The sequence below is a fragment of the Macrotis lagotis genome, chromosome 1 (assembly GCF_037893015.1).
Source record: "Macrotis lagotis isolate mMagLag1 chromosome 1, bilby.v1.9.chrom.fasta, whole genome shotgun sequence".
Taxonomy (NCBI): Eukaryota; Metazoa; Chordata; class Mammalia; order Peramelemorphia; family Peramelidae; genus Macrotis; species Macrotis lagotis.
In genome coordinates, this window is record NC_133658.1 from 3,003,565 (window position 1) to 3,021,605 (window position 18,041).

The 18,041-nt window shown below is 47.1% G+C and overlaps 1 protein-coding gene across 5 annotated transcripts in view; it reads left to right on the forward strand.

Annotated features, from left to right (window-relative positions):
• PUM2 (pumilio RNA binding family member 2) overlaps positions 1-18,041 on the forward strand; it is a 72,901-nt gene that overhangs the window by 50,478 nt on the left and 4,382 nt on the right. For 3 of the 5 annotated variants that reach the window (XM_074194897.1, XM_074194930.1, XM_074194921.1), the window contains 6 exons: positions 9,763-10,030; positions 11,539-11,668; positions 15,841-15,975; positions 16,562-16,699; positions 16,839-16,964; positions 17,590-17,711. In XM_074194897.1, the coding sequence (XP_074050998.1) occupies positions 9,763-10,030; positions 11,539-11,668; positions 15,841-15,975; positions 16,562-16,699; positions 16,839-16,964; positions 17,590-17,711 (919 nt within the window). The remainder of the gene's footprint in view (positions 1-9,762; positions 10,031-11,538; positions 11,669-15,840; positions 15,976-16,561; positions 16,700-16,838; positions 16,965-17,589; positions 17,712-18,041) is intronic. The other 2 variants (XM_074194906.1, XM_074194913.1) reach the window with 2 other exon arrangements.

Genomic DNA, 18,041 nt, shown 5'->3' on the forward strand with positions numbered 1-18,041 from the left:
GTATTGTGGGTCTGAATGGAAGGACAGACTGGTTTTACTTTGCCCTGGTGGCCGCTTTGGGAGCTCTGAATGGCAGGCAGCATCTGGCAGAAGCTATGGGAGCCAGCCCCCACATCCCCAGCTTCTCTCCCTCCTCCTATACCCCATTTCACACTCATGCTATAACCTCCTCCTCTGGACTGAATCCTCCCCACCACCATCTAGCCTTGTTTTCTCATTGCTTGTCATCTTGGCCACTTTGGTGAATATGCAGGGACACCTCAGGATTGTTTGAATTGGCAGCCTTCCTTTTTGTGATCCAGGAGCATTCTTTCACATGGTTAGGAGTAGTTTGTAATTCTTCTTTTGGGAGCCCTATATTCAACCATGTAGAATGACTTGTACTCTTCTTTTTTTCCCGAGATTTGATGTCAAGATTTTTTTCCTCTTGGTTTGACAGGTTTCCTTTGCTTTGTTGCATTTTGGTCAGACCCAAACTTTAGGTGTTCATGAGGGGAGAGGAGGGCCAATCTCTGCCAAGAATCTAGTTGGTAGGGCATGGGAGTTATGTGCAATCATAGGGTAGGAGCCATTTGCAAATGAAGAATCCTTTTTGGCAAGAATTAATGGGAAGGCAACCAGGCAAAAATCAGTTTGGGATCTTCTAGCTTTTCTAAATTCAAAACAGATAATGTCCTTAATTGGAGAAGCCACCATTTGTTTAAGCACATGGAAGAGAACTAGACTAGCGCCTTCAACAGCATCACCCTCAAATTCCTAGAGTGCGTCATTAAAAATATAGCCCGTTTTGCTACCTGTACATTTAAGTTTCTATATTGGTATAATCAAAATCACCAGAAGAGAAATTGTTGAGAACCTTTGCATCCGATATCAATTACAAGAGTGTTACTCAGATCTATAGCAGCAGGTGCTACCTTCTGTTACATTATGGAGCCAAAATGGCATGAAAAGACTCAAAATAAGTATTGCTAACTCCTTAAAAATTCCATGAAAACATGTCCAAATCACTCAAAAGAAAACAAGGCCGAATTTTCACCTCCTATTTGGAAATTGGTCTGGCTTATAAGAAGACTGTCCCTGTATGGTGTACTGTGGAGGTTATGAAGTGATCCATCTATTTGGCATTTCAGTTTGTAATTATGCCTCAAAGTTCTTAGCTCCTTCTCATACCTTTTGAACCAATGAATTGTCATTTGACATTCACTGGGGTAAGGGGGGGGGGCTCTGTAACTGATTGCAGGCAGGGCTTGGAGGGAACTGTGAACAATGAAGAATGACACATTCAGGTGTCATTCTAGTTCTCATTTTTGCTGTCCTCATTCAGCTTGGTTTCTCTTCTAAACAGTTTTCTGCACATTGATGTCTGTCATTATTCTAAGTTGATTGATCAAGCTGACTTTGGTAATAATATTCCTTGGCTGTTGGGTGGGTTTTTTGGGTCACAAGAGCAAAGGTGTCAAAATAACTGGGAATGAATAGATCAGCCATTAAAAATGTGGAGATGACCTTGTGGGCAAGCTTGGAGAGAGACTGCTGTGAAGGAAAGAAAAGGAATCCATTGGTTTCAGTTGAGCAAGCCTTGGCAAGTAGCAGGGATGTGTCTATCCTTGGGATCCTTTTATTCTCCCTCAGTTTTTCTCTGTGAAGAGTTGCAGTTATCTTGTTATTTATGTAGAAATGTGTTGGGTAAAATAGAAATCATTTTTGTATTATAATGATGTATGAAACTTTTGGAAAGCAGGCCTATCCATGTTAACAAACTTTATAAAGTACCTTGTGTAGAGCCACCGAGGATCAATTGTTACTGGCCTGCCACATTTTTAAGATCAAAGGTTGTTATATCTTAAGATCTCTTAAGTGTAAAGCTTCAGCTCCTTATAATTTTAGGTTCCCAAGGGTCATTGCCCTCTATTAAGGGATTGAGTTGAAAAACAAGGATTCATTCTGTCCTGAATGAAAGACATTTTCATCTTAGTATGAATGATCAGTAGTTTTCAGAGAATGTGATGTGTATTTTATCAATTCTTTTGATAACCTACTCCACTGTTTAAGAACTGAATTGGTGGGAACAGTAGTTTCCTTGATAGCAGACTCCCATTTTGAAGTTTAGCCTCTTCAGAAGTCATCCTGTCTTTTGCAGCAAACAAAAAAAAAACCAAGCAAACAAAAAAAAGAAGGCATCTTGTCCTGTTTTTAGAGGCTAATGACTTGTCTCAAGCTTGTCTGGCATCAGGATTTGAAGCCAGACCTTCTGACTCCACCTCTCCCCCCACACCCCTTTGGGAAATCCGTGGTATTTCCCTGTGACCATATTATTTTCTGGGTGACTCATGGGATTCGTTTGACTGGGATTGTCTTCTTCCCTTTTTTCTTTTTTCTTTTTTTCTTTTTGTTTAAGATTTAGTGGAAATCCACCTGAGTTGATTTTTGAATTCTTTCCACATTCAGGTGTCATCCCAGTTCTTATTTTTGCTCTCCTGATTCAACTTGGTTTCTCTTCCAAACCGTTTCCTGCATGTTGATGTCCGTCATTCTTCTAAGCCCCTTGATCAAGTTGACTTTGGTAATAATGACAAGGATAGTCAACATTTCTGTAGTCGGGCACTGTCTCTCCTTGGCATCTCTTGAGTTGTGTCAGGGTGTGTGGGTGGGGTGCCCATAGTGGACAGACAACTTGTAGGGATGAACCTTGCCTTATATGAAGAACTCATTGAACCAAGTCCACCTTGTTTAACCCAGTCGCCATGTGTTAATTGGATAAGAGAAAAGCAGAGCTGGGGGCCGTGTGACAGTGACATCTTTTTCTGAAAGACTTTTCTTGGTTGAAAATCTTTCTTGGAGAGTTCCAAAGATTGGGACTTAATGGGAACTGGACTTGAACTTTTAGTGGCATTGATTCAGGTGTGTGAGGTTTGCTCGTTCATTTTTGGTACCTGTTGCAGCAAAATAGAAGACTACCACGCTCTGGTTTTGAATCTGGAGCTTCTTTGTGGGTGTTAATGTGTTGTGGCAGCTGAAAGCCAGTTGAAATAATGACCTGAGTAGAAAAATAAACTGTAAATGTAGTATGGGGAGACTGGGTGTAGGGAGGCTAGATCAGCGGGGAAGCACCCATCAGGGCACATCCGTGGGCATTATACATGGATAATTCTTGAGAGTTGGGGAGCATTGAACTATAGAACAGAGATGGGAGGAGAGGAGGGAGTTGTGTGTGTGTGTGTGTGTGTGTGTGTGTGTGTGTGCGCGTGTGTGGCAGAGAGAGAGAGAGAGAGAGAGAGAGAGACAGAGAGAGCGCAGATGGGAGCGATCAGTTCTTGAAGGAGAGAAATTTAAATTCCACTGGTGAAACCCTTAGGGAGTGCCTGGTCTACAGTGTACTAAACTGAAGACTCAACCAGATGGAAAGATAGAGAATTCATTCCAGTTCAAGAAATGTTAAGGCTCTAACAACTATGGGACCTTTTATTTTTATCCTTGAGAACAATGGTCCTAGCTGGCATTTCTCTAGGACCTACTAAGTGCCAGGCCCTGTACATTTGTGTCCAAACGCAGTCTCATTTGATGGTGACAGTCTGGGAAGGTAGGTGCTGCTATTGTTCCCATCCAGAGGAGGAGCCTGAGACAGAGAGTGATTGACTGGCCCAGAATCCCCCAACTGGGAAAGAGCTGAGGCCTTCTGACCCCAGGCACGGTGCTCTTTCCTCTGCATGAAGGAGCTGCTGGAGAAGGGGGAGACCTGGTTTAGGGGCACCAGCCAGAAGAAGGCAGACTCTTCATCCTCAGTGGGTGGTCATAAGACACTGAACTCAGGTGGAGAACATAGCTAGGATGGAGAATCAGGTTAGCCTGCGCAAGGCGTTTGTGGCAGGCACCAAGTTACCCTTAATGAACTTAAGTTGTTTTGAGGGAGGCCAAATGTCATCTGATTAGGGACAAAATCAGCATAAAATTTGGTGGGAAGATGCTGGCCACTGATGTGATCCAGAAAAGGCTTCATATAGAAAGGGTGGCCCCTTGTGGTCACTGGTGACTATATGACCTGAGCTGGGGTGTACTGGGCATTGTTGGGGGTGCATTCTGAGAGGTCCCGATACAGATCACAACCAGAGGTGTGAGGTTTTCTCCAAAAGGAAATAAATGCGTTACCTGCACGGTGGGAAAATGGCACTTGATGTTCCTCACTTGGGTTTTGAACAGCCAGACTTGGAGAAGTTGGTCCCTCCCCACTCCTGAGCTTTTCCCATGGCCTCTTGGACAAAAGGGGACTGCATGCTGACTGAGCTGTGGGTGTGGTCCAGTGTGCTTGTGCCTGAAGCTGCTGTCGCTGTGGGTACCTCCAGATTCCTCTGTTTGAGATAGAGCTCCCCAGGGCAGTGACTCTCCCAGTCAGCCCAGAGCATGGATGCACATTGGGTCACTGGGTCACTGGGCTCTCCTGATCAATGTGGGCAGGACTGGGGGAGCATCTGGAGGTTTTTTCCTTCAGCTCTGGGGTTGTCTGGAGTTGGGTAAGGTTGGGGGGGGTCCATAGTCCCTGAGCTAGCACTGGAAATTCCCAGTCGAGGAGGACGCATCTTCTGACACGTTGGAGCAACCTGGTGCAGGACCTCTGAGAGCGAGTACGGCAGCTGCTGTCTGAAGCTGAGACTCTTGAGTGCCAGAAACTGGAGTTTTACTTTAAGGCTGTGTGAAGGCTACTCTTTGGAAAGAACTGCAATCAATTCCAGAAAGTAGGAGAGATGGGGGGGTGGCACAGATTAGGTTTAGTAAACAGCTGTAATTATTACTTACATAAAGCTGAAGAGGACAACCATTGTCAGGATTTAAGAGACATATCCCCTGACCCCAGTCTGGACAGTGGGAGAGGTTCGCCTTAATCTCACCAGGGTCTGTTTTCGTGGAACAATGTCCCCATCTAGTGGAACCCTGAGTTTTTGCTAATACAAGTACCTCCAAGAACTCTGGTTGCTAAAATCAGTTTGAACCAGCCCCCTGACCTTGGTTTCTGTTGGTTTCTATAACTTAAGAAGTGGGTCTCCCTGGCCCTCGCCCCTTTTTTATTAGGCATCTCAGTGGGAAACTGAGGGAGACCACGCACTCAAGGAATGGGTCCAGTGTCAGAGGTGACTTCCACCAAGAGGGATGATTGCCAGGAACCTTCATTCTTTTTCTCTTGCTCCTCCCTGTCAAGTCATTCCTCTTTGGAGTGTCCAAGTTAGATGTGTGCAAGGCTCTTGAAGCCCTTTAGAATCCTTCGGATGTCATTTAGGTCTTTTAAAAGCTGATGCTCAGAAGTGATCATCAGACTTAACTCTCATGGGGCCCCTGACACAAAAGGTCCAGGGCCTCCCTTTTTGGCCCTTCTGAGGCGTTCCCAAGTAGTCTGCTTTTGTGTCCATGGTTAGCTTGTCAGTAGGACCTCATTCCTTATAGGCTGTTAAGGCCTCAAAACTGGAAGGACTGGAGTCAAAACAAGAAAATTCTTAAGTGATGGGCTTTTTGTGGAGGAAAAGTAGGGCCCACATTAGCCTGTTTCCTAGAAACAAAACAGAAGGGATTTTTTTTTCTTAATATGACTATGGGAGCATTCTTGCTCTTTACCTAGCTGCTCCATATACATCTCCTGTATGGTACAGCAGCTCCCTGACCTGGGGGATTTAACCAGACTCTTCTGATCTGGAAAGATTGGGGCTTGGTCCAGGATGACATCGAAGCTCCCATTCTTGACAGATATGTTTACTAAATGAATTTGATTTTTTAGGTTTTGTTGTTGTTTTTTTTTGTTGTTTTATTTTTTTTGCAAGGCAAATGGGGTTAAGTGGCTTGTCCAAGGCCACACAGCTAGGTCATTATGAAGTATCTGAGGCTGGATTTGAACCCAGGTACTCCTGACTCCAGGGCTGGTGCTTTATCCACTGCGCCACCTAGCCACCCCTAAGCTCCCATTCTTGATGGAAATGGAGCAGGCAGTGGACAGGTTACCACCCACCAGAAACCCCACCCCACCAGCTGAGGGACCTGAAAGAAAAGGCTGGAAGTTTGGCCTTTGGAGGAGTCCTGCAGAGCCCCGAATCTCCTCTGGACAGCATTCTAACTCACTAGAGAGGGGCTCTCGGGCTCCTTCCTCCTTCTGAGATGATCCTGGTCCTTGCCAAGATCTCTTCTCTCATTTTCCTCCCCTTAGTGGGAGCCTCCCGCTGGCTCTCCTGGAATCTTCAGCTTTACCTGATCTAGTCGTTTCTACTCTCTTCTCTAGCTCTAGTCCTTTTGTTTCACTCCTAAAACTATAGGGTGCTGCTTCTAGGATCTGTCCTTACCTCATCCCCGAGTTCAAGTCCAGCCTCAGACACTTAGTAGTGGTAGGACCTTGGGCAAATCACTTCACCTTTTCTGACTCAGTTTCCTCATCTATAAAATGAGGGTAATAACAGCATCTGCTTCCCAGAGTCATTGTGCACATGTTGTTGAGTGCTATGTGAATGTTGGGCTTATTAATATTAAATCTGCCAGGTTTTTTTAAACTCTTTTCCTTCTTGACTCATTTGCTGCATTGGGCTCTGCTGGGTCTCCCCCTCTCTGCCTGCCTGTCCCTCCTAAGTGTCTATCTCATGGTCCCTGACTGAAGATGTTTCCCAGGACTCTCATTGGCTCACCTCCATTCTCTCTTCTTTCTCTTGGATTAGCTGTGGCTCGCCTCTGGCTCCCCCAAAGTTGAGACTTTGGGCACCAGTTTGCCCAGGCCTATGACTTTGGCCATTCCACTTCACTCCCCACAGCTGGCTCTTGTCACATGCTACCATTTCTGTCTCTGTAACCTCCCTCACATTTCGCCTAGCCCTTCCATGAAGCCCTTCTCTCCCCTCCTCCCCCAGACCCTCATCTCCTTTCTCCATCATTAGTACCTGGCTTCTTAATTGCTCTCTTTGCCTGACTTTCCATGATGTTGCCAAAGGAAGTTTCTTATGGCCAGTCTGGCCAAGTCACTCTGCACTGATTAGCATGGATAGGCCTGCCCAAGTGGACTCCACCCTTTCCCCTCCATTTCTGACCTCTGGGCCCGAGTCAGCAGTCTGTCAGTGGCAGGGGCCGGGGACGATTGAGAGTGGGATGAGAGGGGTACAGGGCACCGAAGAGGAGACAAATCACTCTACTTTTGAGGTGGTGGGGACCCTCTGTGACCCTAATGCCAACTGATCTACTCCCTGAGAAGGGCCATGACAAGTCCCAGTGAATGGGCTTGAAAGACTCAAGGGTGTGGGGGACCTCCTACCCTTCTCCAACCATCCATCCCCCCATCTCATGGGCCCTGGCTGGATGGGTTTCCCAAAACTCTTGTTTTCCCTTGAAGTTCCTCATGTCCTTCCACCCAAAACTTTTATTTAGCAATTTTAATGTGGTTATATTCTACTTTGGTATGAACTTGTTGTCTTCCCCATTGTTTGATTCTTTACAGTCCCCTAGGATCAATCTCAGGGGCCATTTAATATGTACTTGCTGCCTGGTGGAATAAGCTGGAAAGTATCCATGGAAAGCGACTTGGGGATGAAAGGGAGAAAAGGGGACTTGGGGGCTGGGATGGTTGGGGATGGGTGGGAAGTCCACCTCAAGCCTTTCAAGCCCACTGACTGGGACTTGTCATGGCCCTTCTCAGGGAGCACATTGGCTGGCATTAGGGCCCAGAGGGTCCCACCAGCTCAGAAGTAGAGTGAGTTGTCTATTCTTTGGTGCCCTGTACCCAGAACGACCACCCTACCACCCCCCTCTCAAATCTTTCCCAGCCCTTGCCACTGACAGTCATCTTGGACTCCCACAAGGTTTTCTCATCATGTTCTCTTTCTCACTCCTTTTGGGGAGGGGCAAGGCAATGGGGTTAAGTGACTTGCCCAAGGTCACACAGCTAGGTAATTAGTACATTTGAACTCAGGTCCTCATGACTCCAGGGCCTGTGTTCTATACACACTGCCACCTAGCTGCCCCCCATCGTATTCTCTTGTGGACTTCTCCTGGGTCTCTTTTGGCCACGTCTGTACTTGTTGGGCCTCCAGTTAGATGATAACTCCTTGAGGTGAACCTCTTATTTGCACAGCTCTGCACCTCCGGGGCTCTGGGCCTTGTCTGTGGTAGGCTCGTAATTAAAGGTTGACTTGTAGTTAGTTGTATCCATGTCTTCTTCCCCAACTAGTTGGCAAGCTTCCTAAGATCTACATAGTAGTCACTTGTCCATCCTCTTCTCCTCCCTTCCCTGGTAGATGGGCAGTACTGGAGGAGGAGTGATTGAATGGCTAGAATTCTGAAATGAACCATTTTCAGGTTGGCACGCATCCCCTTTGACGATAGTCTTAGTCCTGCCCTCCTGGTTTCTCCAGTTTGATTGTGGGCTCCACCATCTCTGCTGTGATGGAATCCCTAATCCCAGGCAGTCTCATCCTTTATCAGCTGGTCTGCTACAGTTGTCTCCTTTACATCTCTCAGATCATAGAGGGGATTCTGCTCTGAGGGGAGGTTTGGCTGAGAAGGCCCCATCAGAGGGCTCCCATGTGGAAGGGCTGAGGTTGGAGCTGGGGAATGGGTTTCCTGCAGTGGAGGAGCGTCTTCTAACTGGTCCTTGTCTAGGAGAATGCCAATACTTTGGGGTGGCTTGGAGAGTATCTGGGCCCACTCTAGAAAGAAGGAGAAAACTGCAAGATGCCACTTTAGTCCAGGGATATGGTGGGGGGGTTCATTGATGCAAACCTCAGCCTGGTTCTGGGAGTCTTTTTCATTGGGGATTTGGAGGTGCCTTGGTTCTGATGGGAGAGAAGGGGAACTTCTTCCCTGGCTCTGCTGGGGGTCTGTCCTGCAGCCTCTGGTGTCCTTTCATTTTGGGGGTGACTCTGGGTACCCAGGCAAGTGGTTTTCACATGATGCCATGAGCACATTGGCCTGATTGAACTGGCTGCCCTCTAGCCCTGGATCCTGTTCCTAAAATCCTGATTTTTCCATTTTCTCTAAGTTTTATTTACTTAAAATGACATTGTCAAGTGCTTTATCCCCCTTTTAATGTTCTTATTTTCTTTTTTTGTCTTAGTTTTGGCAGCCATTCAACTTTGTTGTTCTGAATAGACTTGAAATGAATTTTTTTGAATTCTTTTGCCCAGAGAAACCACTAGGAATTATGGATGTTGACCACAATGATTTTATAATGTCCCTCAAAGAGTGTGGCGGTTGCAGAAGAAGCCCCTCGTTATCCCAGCTAATTCCCAGGGGTTCACACATCTGAGACTGGTGTCTCGGGGCTGGTGTCACCCAGGACCTGACTGTTCTCCATTCCCTCTGGAAACCAGATCCACAGCCAGGGTGATTTTTAGTCCCCTTTTTGTTCTTTATTCTGAAGGGCCTTGGTTTGTTTTGAGAAAGGGACCAAGATGCTCAGGAAGGAGGAGGGCGAGCAAGCGAGGGCTGCTCCTGTGGCGCCCTCCTCCCTACCCCAGCTGGGCCTGGGTCAGGGAGACTGTGTGTTCTCCAGGCCAGCCCCCCTCGAATGCAGGTTTAGCTTTGCTCCCGGGGTTGGGTGGAATCAGAGTCGGCACAATTTCTGTGAGTCGATCGCCCTCTTGCTTTCCCTCTTTCTTTTCAAAAGTTGCACCTACACATCTTAAGGACTTTGGGGGAGGCTCGTTTCTAAAGGGGGAGGGAGTGGTTTGCTCATTGCGTCTGTGCGCTCGATAGACTTGTGTTGGAGAAATGTCTTGAACCTCTGCTGATGGGCGCCCTTTGCCGTAGGAGGCCTGGCCAACGGCAGCGGGCGTTATATCTCAGCAGCTCCTGGAGCGGAAGCCAAGCACCGCAGCGCCTCCAGCACCTGCAGCCTCTTCAGCTCCAGCAGCCAGCTCTTCCCTCCCTCCCGGCTGCGCTACAGCCGGGCCGACATCATGCCCTCTGGCCGCAGCCGCTTACTGGAAGATTTCCGCAACAACCGCTTCCCTAACCTGCAGCTCAGAGACCTCCTGGGCCACATAGTGGAGTTTTCCCAAGACCAGCACGGCTCCAGGTGAGTGCCTTAGTTTATCCTTACCTGCTCTTGCTTGGTGTTCGCAGCCCCTACAGTGGCCTGCCGGGCCTCTGACTTAGAAGGTTCCAGAATTGACCATTTTTGCTGAATTCTCCACAAGCGGGAGGAGAAGCCCATTGACTTGACTGATGGATCTGCCTAAAACTGCCCTGAAATATTGTCCCTTTACACTTCTGATAGTGTGATGACCTTGTTGGCATTTATCTTTGGTTTATTAGAGTGGCTTGGGAGAGGGAAATTTACTTTACAGTCAAAGGTCAAAGATGGTGAGGATTATGTGCCAGGGCTGAAGGGGTGTTGGGGCACTCAGGGCTGTCTACTGGCACTCCTCTTGAAGGTTACTACTGACCTGCTGCCCAGTCTCTGAAAAAGATTAATTTATTTGGGCCTGGCTATTTGGCTGGTCTGCTGAGGACTCAAACCCAAGAGTGATGGTGGTTTGGAGGGGGAGGAGTGGTTCCAGATTTGTAATTTCCTCAGAGGTTCAGGGTAGGGTTTAGGTGGGTCTAACAGTGCAAACCAATGGGACTCATTGTCCAATTAGCATGGGAGGATTGCCTTGGGGCCCACAGAGCTTGGGGGTCTAGCCCCAGGTCCTGTGGCCAGGCTTTGTCACTCAATGACTGTTTACCCCAAAAGATGAATTAAGATGACGTTTCATTTGTTAGACAGGAGTCAAGTAAGTTCATGTGTCAGATCGGCTGGGGTCTGACTGGGGTCATTTCTACCTAGGGATCAATGTTAACCACCATTAGGGCTTTGAGAGTATAATTATATAGTTTTGAAACTGGCACCTGAGACCAGTTTTAGGAAACAATGACAGCACTTAGAGTGAGGGCTGAGGGATTTAAGTAATGATAACCTCAATTTATGATGAATTTGTTGCCATCTTGGACTTCGAAATGAAAGAGATAGATGATAGAATAGGCAGTATGGTTAGAGAGCAGTGGAAATGCATTTGGGCAAAAGAGTTCCACTTCCTCATCTATGTTAGATCAGATGAATCTCTAGGGGATTCTTTCCCCCCATCTCTGGGAGAATTTTGATAAGAGGAGAGCCGGGTGAGGAATGGCCATAGGTTTGTCCCACGTGAAGTCTGGTTGAAGAAACTGGGGACATTGTGGCCCAGAGGAAGGAGAACTCTGACCTTATTACGCAAGGCCCTGACAAGTCGGGCCGACTCAAGAGAGGGATAAATGGTGGGTTTGCCTCCCTGCCGCCCCACCCCCCCGGATTTTCATGTTGGCTCATTTCTCTTCTGAAGTTCCATGTTTCTTTGCAGGTGTGGAGCAGTGGGCACCAGAGTGTCTGGGTTTGAACCTGAGCCTGGCTTCTTCTTTAGCTGTGGGCCTCAAATAGACAGTTTGACCTGAGGTCCTTTTCTCCTCCTGGAGAGTGAGCCGATGGGATTGTCGGAATCCCTCTTAGGAGGTGGGGCCTTTGTAGTAGTTATCCACCGATGGCCTTTGGATTTCTGTTCCTTGTAGATTCATCCAGCAGAAGCTAGAGCGGGCGACGCTCACCGAGCGCCAGATGGTTTTTAATGAAATTCTGCAAGCAGCCTATCAGCTGATGACGGACGTTTTTGGCAACTATGTCATTCAGAAGTTTTTTGAGGTAAGCATGTTGCCCAGTTGGAGCAGTGGTGATGCCCTCCACCATCTTGGGGGGATTGACTTTGAGGCTTACGAAGTCCAAGCATTCCAAGGTTTTTAGGGATCATTTCTTTCTCATTTTGTCTTTTTTGCCCACCCCTTGCTGTGTCTGTCTGTCTCTTTCTCTTTCTCTCAATCTCTCTCTCTATCCCTGTCCTCTCTCTCTCTCTCTCTCTCTATCTCTCTCTCTCTCTCTCTCACTATCTCTCTCTCTCTCTCTCTCACTATCTCTCATGGTCTTTGTCTAAGAATTTTTATGTAGCTCTCCCAGACTACAGGTTGTCATGATCAGGATCACAGGAGTTCGTGACTAATCCATTCCCCTTTTCTCCACCAGTCTCCTGACTCGACCACAGCAGGAAGATGTTGGTAGAAATTACAGTCAGGATGACATTGCCATCAATGGATACTTCCAAATGGGAGGACAGGAGAAATCCTTTTATTAGATTAGTTCTTAGATTGTGAAAATGTGAGATTCCCCAATAACCCCAGTTACATATTATGGGTTTTTCAACATTCATCACTTGCATATTTTTCTGACATCCTCCATTCCCACCCCCTCCCCTCAGCAGGAACAGTCTAGTAAAAGTATATTTTGTGTTTAGTTTATTTACATTGTAATCATTTTGTGTATGAGGAATTAGGTCTAACGGAAAAGAAAACCATGGGATAGGAAGGAAAAATGCAAGAGAAGTTCTGAAAAGTGAACATAGTGTTCATTCAGGTTCTGTGAATTTTTTTTTTTTGTTTGTTTGTTTGTTTTTCTTTTCCTCTGACTGGATGTCATTGTCTGTAGCTGATCTCTCAGGGTTGTCCTAGCTCTCTGTTGTAGTTCAGAGGAGCTATGTCCATCAAAGTTGATCAACTCACAATGTTGTTAATGTGTACATTGTTCTCTTGGTTCCACTCCCTTCCCTTGGCACCAGCATCAGTAATTCTTTCCATGCTGCTCTAGAGTCTGACCTTTCATGGTTTCTTGTAAAGTAATAATATTCCATATGTACCATAATTTGTCCAACCATTCCCCAATGGATGGGCATCCCCTCAGTTTCCAATTCTTTGCCGTTACAAAAAGAACTGCCATGAGTATTTTTGACCATGTGAGACTTTTCCCATTTTTCATAATTTCTTCTGGATATAAGCAGTGTTGGTATTGCTGGGTTTAAAGGGATGCTCAGTTGGATTACTCTTTGGGCATGGTTCCAGACTGCCCTCCACAATCGTTGACTTCATTTACAAATTCCAATGATAGGACATTCATACTGTGGAGCTATTTTCCAAGAAGAAATAACCATTACAGTGTGATCCTGCTCTGGAGTCTGGATGAGTTTACTTGAATCAGTAAGTCGTCTCCTGACGACTGGGATCTTATTGATGACATTTTGACAGTTGCTTATGGGACTTGGAGCAAACCTTTTTCTGTTCATAGGTTTTGACCTTGTATAAAGTAGAAGTTAAAATGGGGGGGGCAGTAGGAAATTTGCTGGGATGGAGCTGAGCAGAATAGGCTGGAGTATGGCCACAGGGCATAGCAGTTTCACTTCCCAGCTGGGCCTTCCTAGGTAAAGGACGATTGGCTTCTCCTTTCAGGCCATGCTCAGGAAAGCACCTTCAGCTCATACATAAAATCCCATCTGTCTTGCCTTTCAGTAACGAAACAACTTCCAGTGTCTGGCTTCATCCGGGGATACAGATGGAGCTTTTTCTGTACCTTTCTCAGCCTTGTGAGTTTGGAAGGCCAAAGAGCAAGCCTACATTTTCAGTAGCGGCCAGACTGACCATTAGCAGGCCTGGGCTGAGTGGTGGTCGGGGCCTGCCCATGGTGCTGCTCTGCAAGAGGGCCCCAGGGACCTTTCCTCTGCCTCTGACGAGGGCTGGACCCCTCTTCACCTGTACCTGTTCTTTGCTCTGGAATTTTCAGAGCCTTCTTTCTCTTAATTTTTTTTCTGCCTGTCTGTGACTGTTCCTTTACTGTCACCTTGACTGGATTTTTGTTCTTGTTACCCCCAGGTATCTGACTTGAGTCTGCCTCTCCCTCTCTGCCTTTCCACTTGGTTATCTTATCGGATCTTAGGGGTCATTATCCTCTGTATGCTGGTGTCTACTTGTGCAACCTTACTTTCTCTTTCAACCTTTGATTTTCATCATTTCTTAATAGACATCTTAAACTCTATGTAGACATTCTCTCTCTCTCCATATCCAACCAATGGCCACATGCTTCCATTTCTCCTATCTTATATGCCTCATATTCTCCACCTTCTTTCCTCTGACACTGCTGCCCCTGTGGCCCATGCCCTTCCTGACCTCCAGCCTGGCCCAAGCTGCTGGGGCCTCTGCCTGCCTCAAGTCTCCTCACTCCAGTCCATCTTGTACTTAGCTGGCCAAATGGTTTTACCGAAACACAGGTTTGACCTTGTAGTGCCCATCTATTTTTCACTAAGCTCCAGTGATCCCCTTTTACCTCCAAGATCAAATATAAAATTCTCTGGCATCCCAGGTGCAGGGAAATAGCTTCTTCGAGGCAGTGGGGATGGAAAGAATAGAGTAGTCCTTTCTGGGCCAGGATCTTCCATTCTAAGGGAGGAAGATAGCAAGGTAGCAAGTATCCTGTGGAAATAGAGACTTGTTTTTGTTTTATCCTGGTGGAGAAAGGAAGCAAGTGAAATTGGGAGTTATGGAGAGTGACCTGGGATTATCACTTCGTTAACATTTTGTGGAATGGGAGAGATGAGGACCCTGACTGAGAGTGACCTTGGGTTTGGAGGGAGGGGGTCAGATGCCAGAAATGTCAGTGTTTGGTATGTTGCTACAGGGGGGAGGTTGTCAGAGACTGAAGTTCAGGAAAAGTCTAAGACAGCAAATGTGAGAGACAAGAAGTGTAGAGCAAGTTTGGAAGAAGGGAGGGTGGAAAGGGAAGGGTAGTAAATGGTTCTTGTCCTTCATTATTTGTTTTTTGTTTTTTGTTTTTTGCAAGGCAAATGGGGTTAAGTGGCTTGCCTAAGGCCACACAGCTAGGTAATTATAAGTGTCTGAGACCGGATTTGAACTCAGGGACTCTTGACTCCAGGGCCAGTGCTCTTATCCACTGCGCCACCTAGCTGCCCCTTGTCCTTCATTATTGAAGAAAACCAAAATGACATCACTATGATGAGACAAATGACATTGTGTCCGACTGTGGCTTGGAATGCTCTTGCGCAGGTTAGGCACAGATAATCCGTGTGGATACCTGAGTGCTTACTCTAAACTTAGGTATGTCATGTCTCTTCTGCTTCCATTCTGCCCACCTCATAGAGCGCAGCACCCTCTGTGATATGGGCACACCATGCCGGGAGTCCTGTGCCACTGTTTCCCATGATGCACGGTCAATTCCAAAATTGTTCAGAATTTTGGTGTCTCCTCTTCTGACCCCCTTGTGAGCACTTGCCCTGGTGAGTTCTCCATAGAATAATCTTTTTGGCAAGTGTCTGTTGGGCATTTAACAGTGTGGCCAGCCCATCATAGCTGAGTGTGTTGGAGATGCCTCCAGGGTGAGTGGTCTCAGAGGCAGTGAGTGATGATGAGTGAATGAGGCCACAGAGATAGAAGGGGCTGGGCGGAGCCTTGGGGAGCACCCCAGCTAGGAGGCATGATGGGAGTGATCAACTCCCTATTGGCTACTTGAGTCCTGTCAGTGAAAAAGTGGTCATTCTCCTGAGAATTCAAAATTAGAATCAAACCTCTGTCTTCAGTTGTTACAGCTTGGTGTCAATGTCCCATCACCGCATTCCCCAGACAGAGATTCCTTTTTCTCTCAGTATGCCTTTAACATAAACTATTCCCATTGTGAACACTTTTTACAGGACCAAGCCTTGCTTTATGGTCATTCTTTCTTCCTTGACCTTTATTCCATTTTCTGGATATTTCTGTTTTAAACTTCTTCCTTGCCCAGTGTTTCCTGAGGGAACTGTGCTGCTCAGCTCAAATCTTAACTCCAGCTTTCTTGTCCTCTTCTCAGACTCTAAGCTCTAGAGTGCCCTAGACCTCTGGTGACTTGATGTCTGAAGCGTGCAGCCCCTGAGCGACTTGGAGTCTCCCTTGTGTCCTCTCTCTCCTCCTTCCTGGGGTCCCCACCACAGATGGTTTCTTTTCTTACAGTTCGGAAACCTGGATCAGAAACTGGCCCTGGCGACCCGAATACGAGGCCACGTTCTGCCTTTGGCCTTACAGATGTATGGCTGCCGGGTCATCCAGAAGGCGCTTGAGTCGATTTCCTCTGACCAGCAGGTAGTTGTAAGTTGTAACCATATCTTCTACAATTTTAGGTTCTTAGAGAATTAGTCCAAGCTTAGCTTCTCTGTCCGTCCTCCTCTTTCAAAAGCCGTTCAGTATGAAATCATTTTTCCCCCCAGTAGGTTCATACAAGATGAGTTTTACAGATTGTCTGTGCCAACATGTGAGCTGTTTAAAATGCCATGAGTCAATCATTGTCGATTAAAATAAGTGGGACATTTTACTCCCATGGGGGGGGATCTTTCACTCCATCAGAAATTATTTATTTATTGGTTCCCTCCTGGTGTTCTAGATATTGCCTTGGTTCTAGCCCTAATCTCTCAAGTTCCTTGCCATCACCATTCAGAACTGCCCCTCTTACCAATGATCCCAGATTCCAGACCCCAGATTGACTTAGTTTAAAATGTCTTATTATCTATGGTTTATGACATTTTAATTACTTGGTGATTCCAGTTAGACTTTCAGCAGCTTGGGATCCCCTCAGCAAGGTTGTGGTCCTCCTGGGAACAGGCAGAGAGGACTGGGTTCTCCTTTGGTACTGCTGGCCTTTGACTCTCTGGGAGTCAATTTGGGATTGTTTTTCCAGAATGAGATGGTCAAGGAGCTGGATGGTCATGTCCTCAAATGCGTGAAAGATCAGAATGGGAACCATGTGGTCCAGAAGTGCATCGAGTGCGTGCAACCTCAGGCCCTGCAGTTCATCATCGATGCTTTTAAGGGGCAGGTATGACCCTGCCCCTCTGCCTCTGCTCACTTCCCTCCCAGACGCCCCTTTGTTCCACTCTGCCCCATAAAGAGGCACCAGGGTGCCTGAGGAGGCTGTGGCCCCAGAGCCCTGACCTCCCTTGGCTCTTTGCTTCCAGGTCTTTGTGCTCTCCACCCACCCATATGGCTGTCGTGTCATCCAGCGCATCCTGGAGCACTGTACGGCTGAGCAGACCCTGCCTGTCTTGGAAGAGCTGCACCAGCACACGGAGCAGCTGGTCCAAGTAGGTGCCTTGGGAGGCCCTGAAAAGGAAGGACCTGGCCTTTATGGAGCCTGGAGTCTAACGGGGGGGGGGGGGGGGGGGACAGGGCTGTTTGCATCTGTCCCAGTCCCCCTGCACCCCTAGCCTTTCTGCTCCAATGTCCCCTGGGATTGGGGAGGGGGTGACTTCGTTGTTTTTAAACATGTCTTCCTTGGAATTTCTGGTTTGCTCCTTCCTTCAAGAGATCTTTCTGACCCACTCTATTTATGATGGCTGTGGGGCAGTTTCCCCTCTTCCCCCATCAGGCGTGAGGTTACTTGAGGGCAGGGCCTAGTATTTATCTCTCTGAATCCTGGGACACAGAAAGGCAGTGAATGAGTTTTGAAGCTAGAGGGAGGACAAGCCCTTGCTGAGGTTCGAGAGGTCCAGGGGGTAGACAGAGGGTGGAGCAGAAGCCATCCAGAGCCCAGGGACACTCATGTCTTCCAGGTTGCTGGCAGGGGAGGGCACACCAGAGTCAGCTGAGAGCCTTTCTGGTCTCCTGGCATCCTGGGCACTTTTGTAGGAAAGGCGGTGGGTGGATGGGTCATGCCTCAAGACGGCCTTGAACTTTGTGCCTTGGGCCCCAACCCCTGACTGTTTGTAGGATCAATATGGAAACTACGTTATTCAGCATGTTCTGGAACATGGCCGCCCTGATGACAAAAGCAAGATTGTTTCTGAAATCCGAGGCAAGGTCCTAACCCTCAGCCAGCACAAATTTGCCAGGTACTATTACTTTTTTTTTTTTTTTTTTTTTTTTTTTTTTTTTTTTTTTTTAGTTTTTGCTAGGCAGTGGGATTAAGTGCCTTGCCAAGGCCACACAGATAGGTAATTCCACCCAGCCGCCCCTACTATTACATTTTTTCCAAAGCTTAGGGTGGGTTCATCAACCAGAAATCGGGGGGGAGGGCAGCTCCTTGGCTGGAATCTCCTATAGTTGACTGACCTGTTGTCAAAGTGCCGCCATGAGATCAAAACTAGTTTCATTAAGACATTTTAATTTCTAATATGCTAACTATGGTGGCCTGTCAGAGGTGGGATATGCAGAGGGCTCCT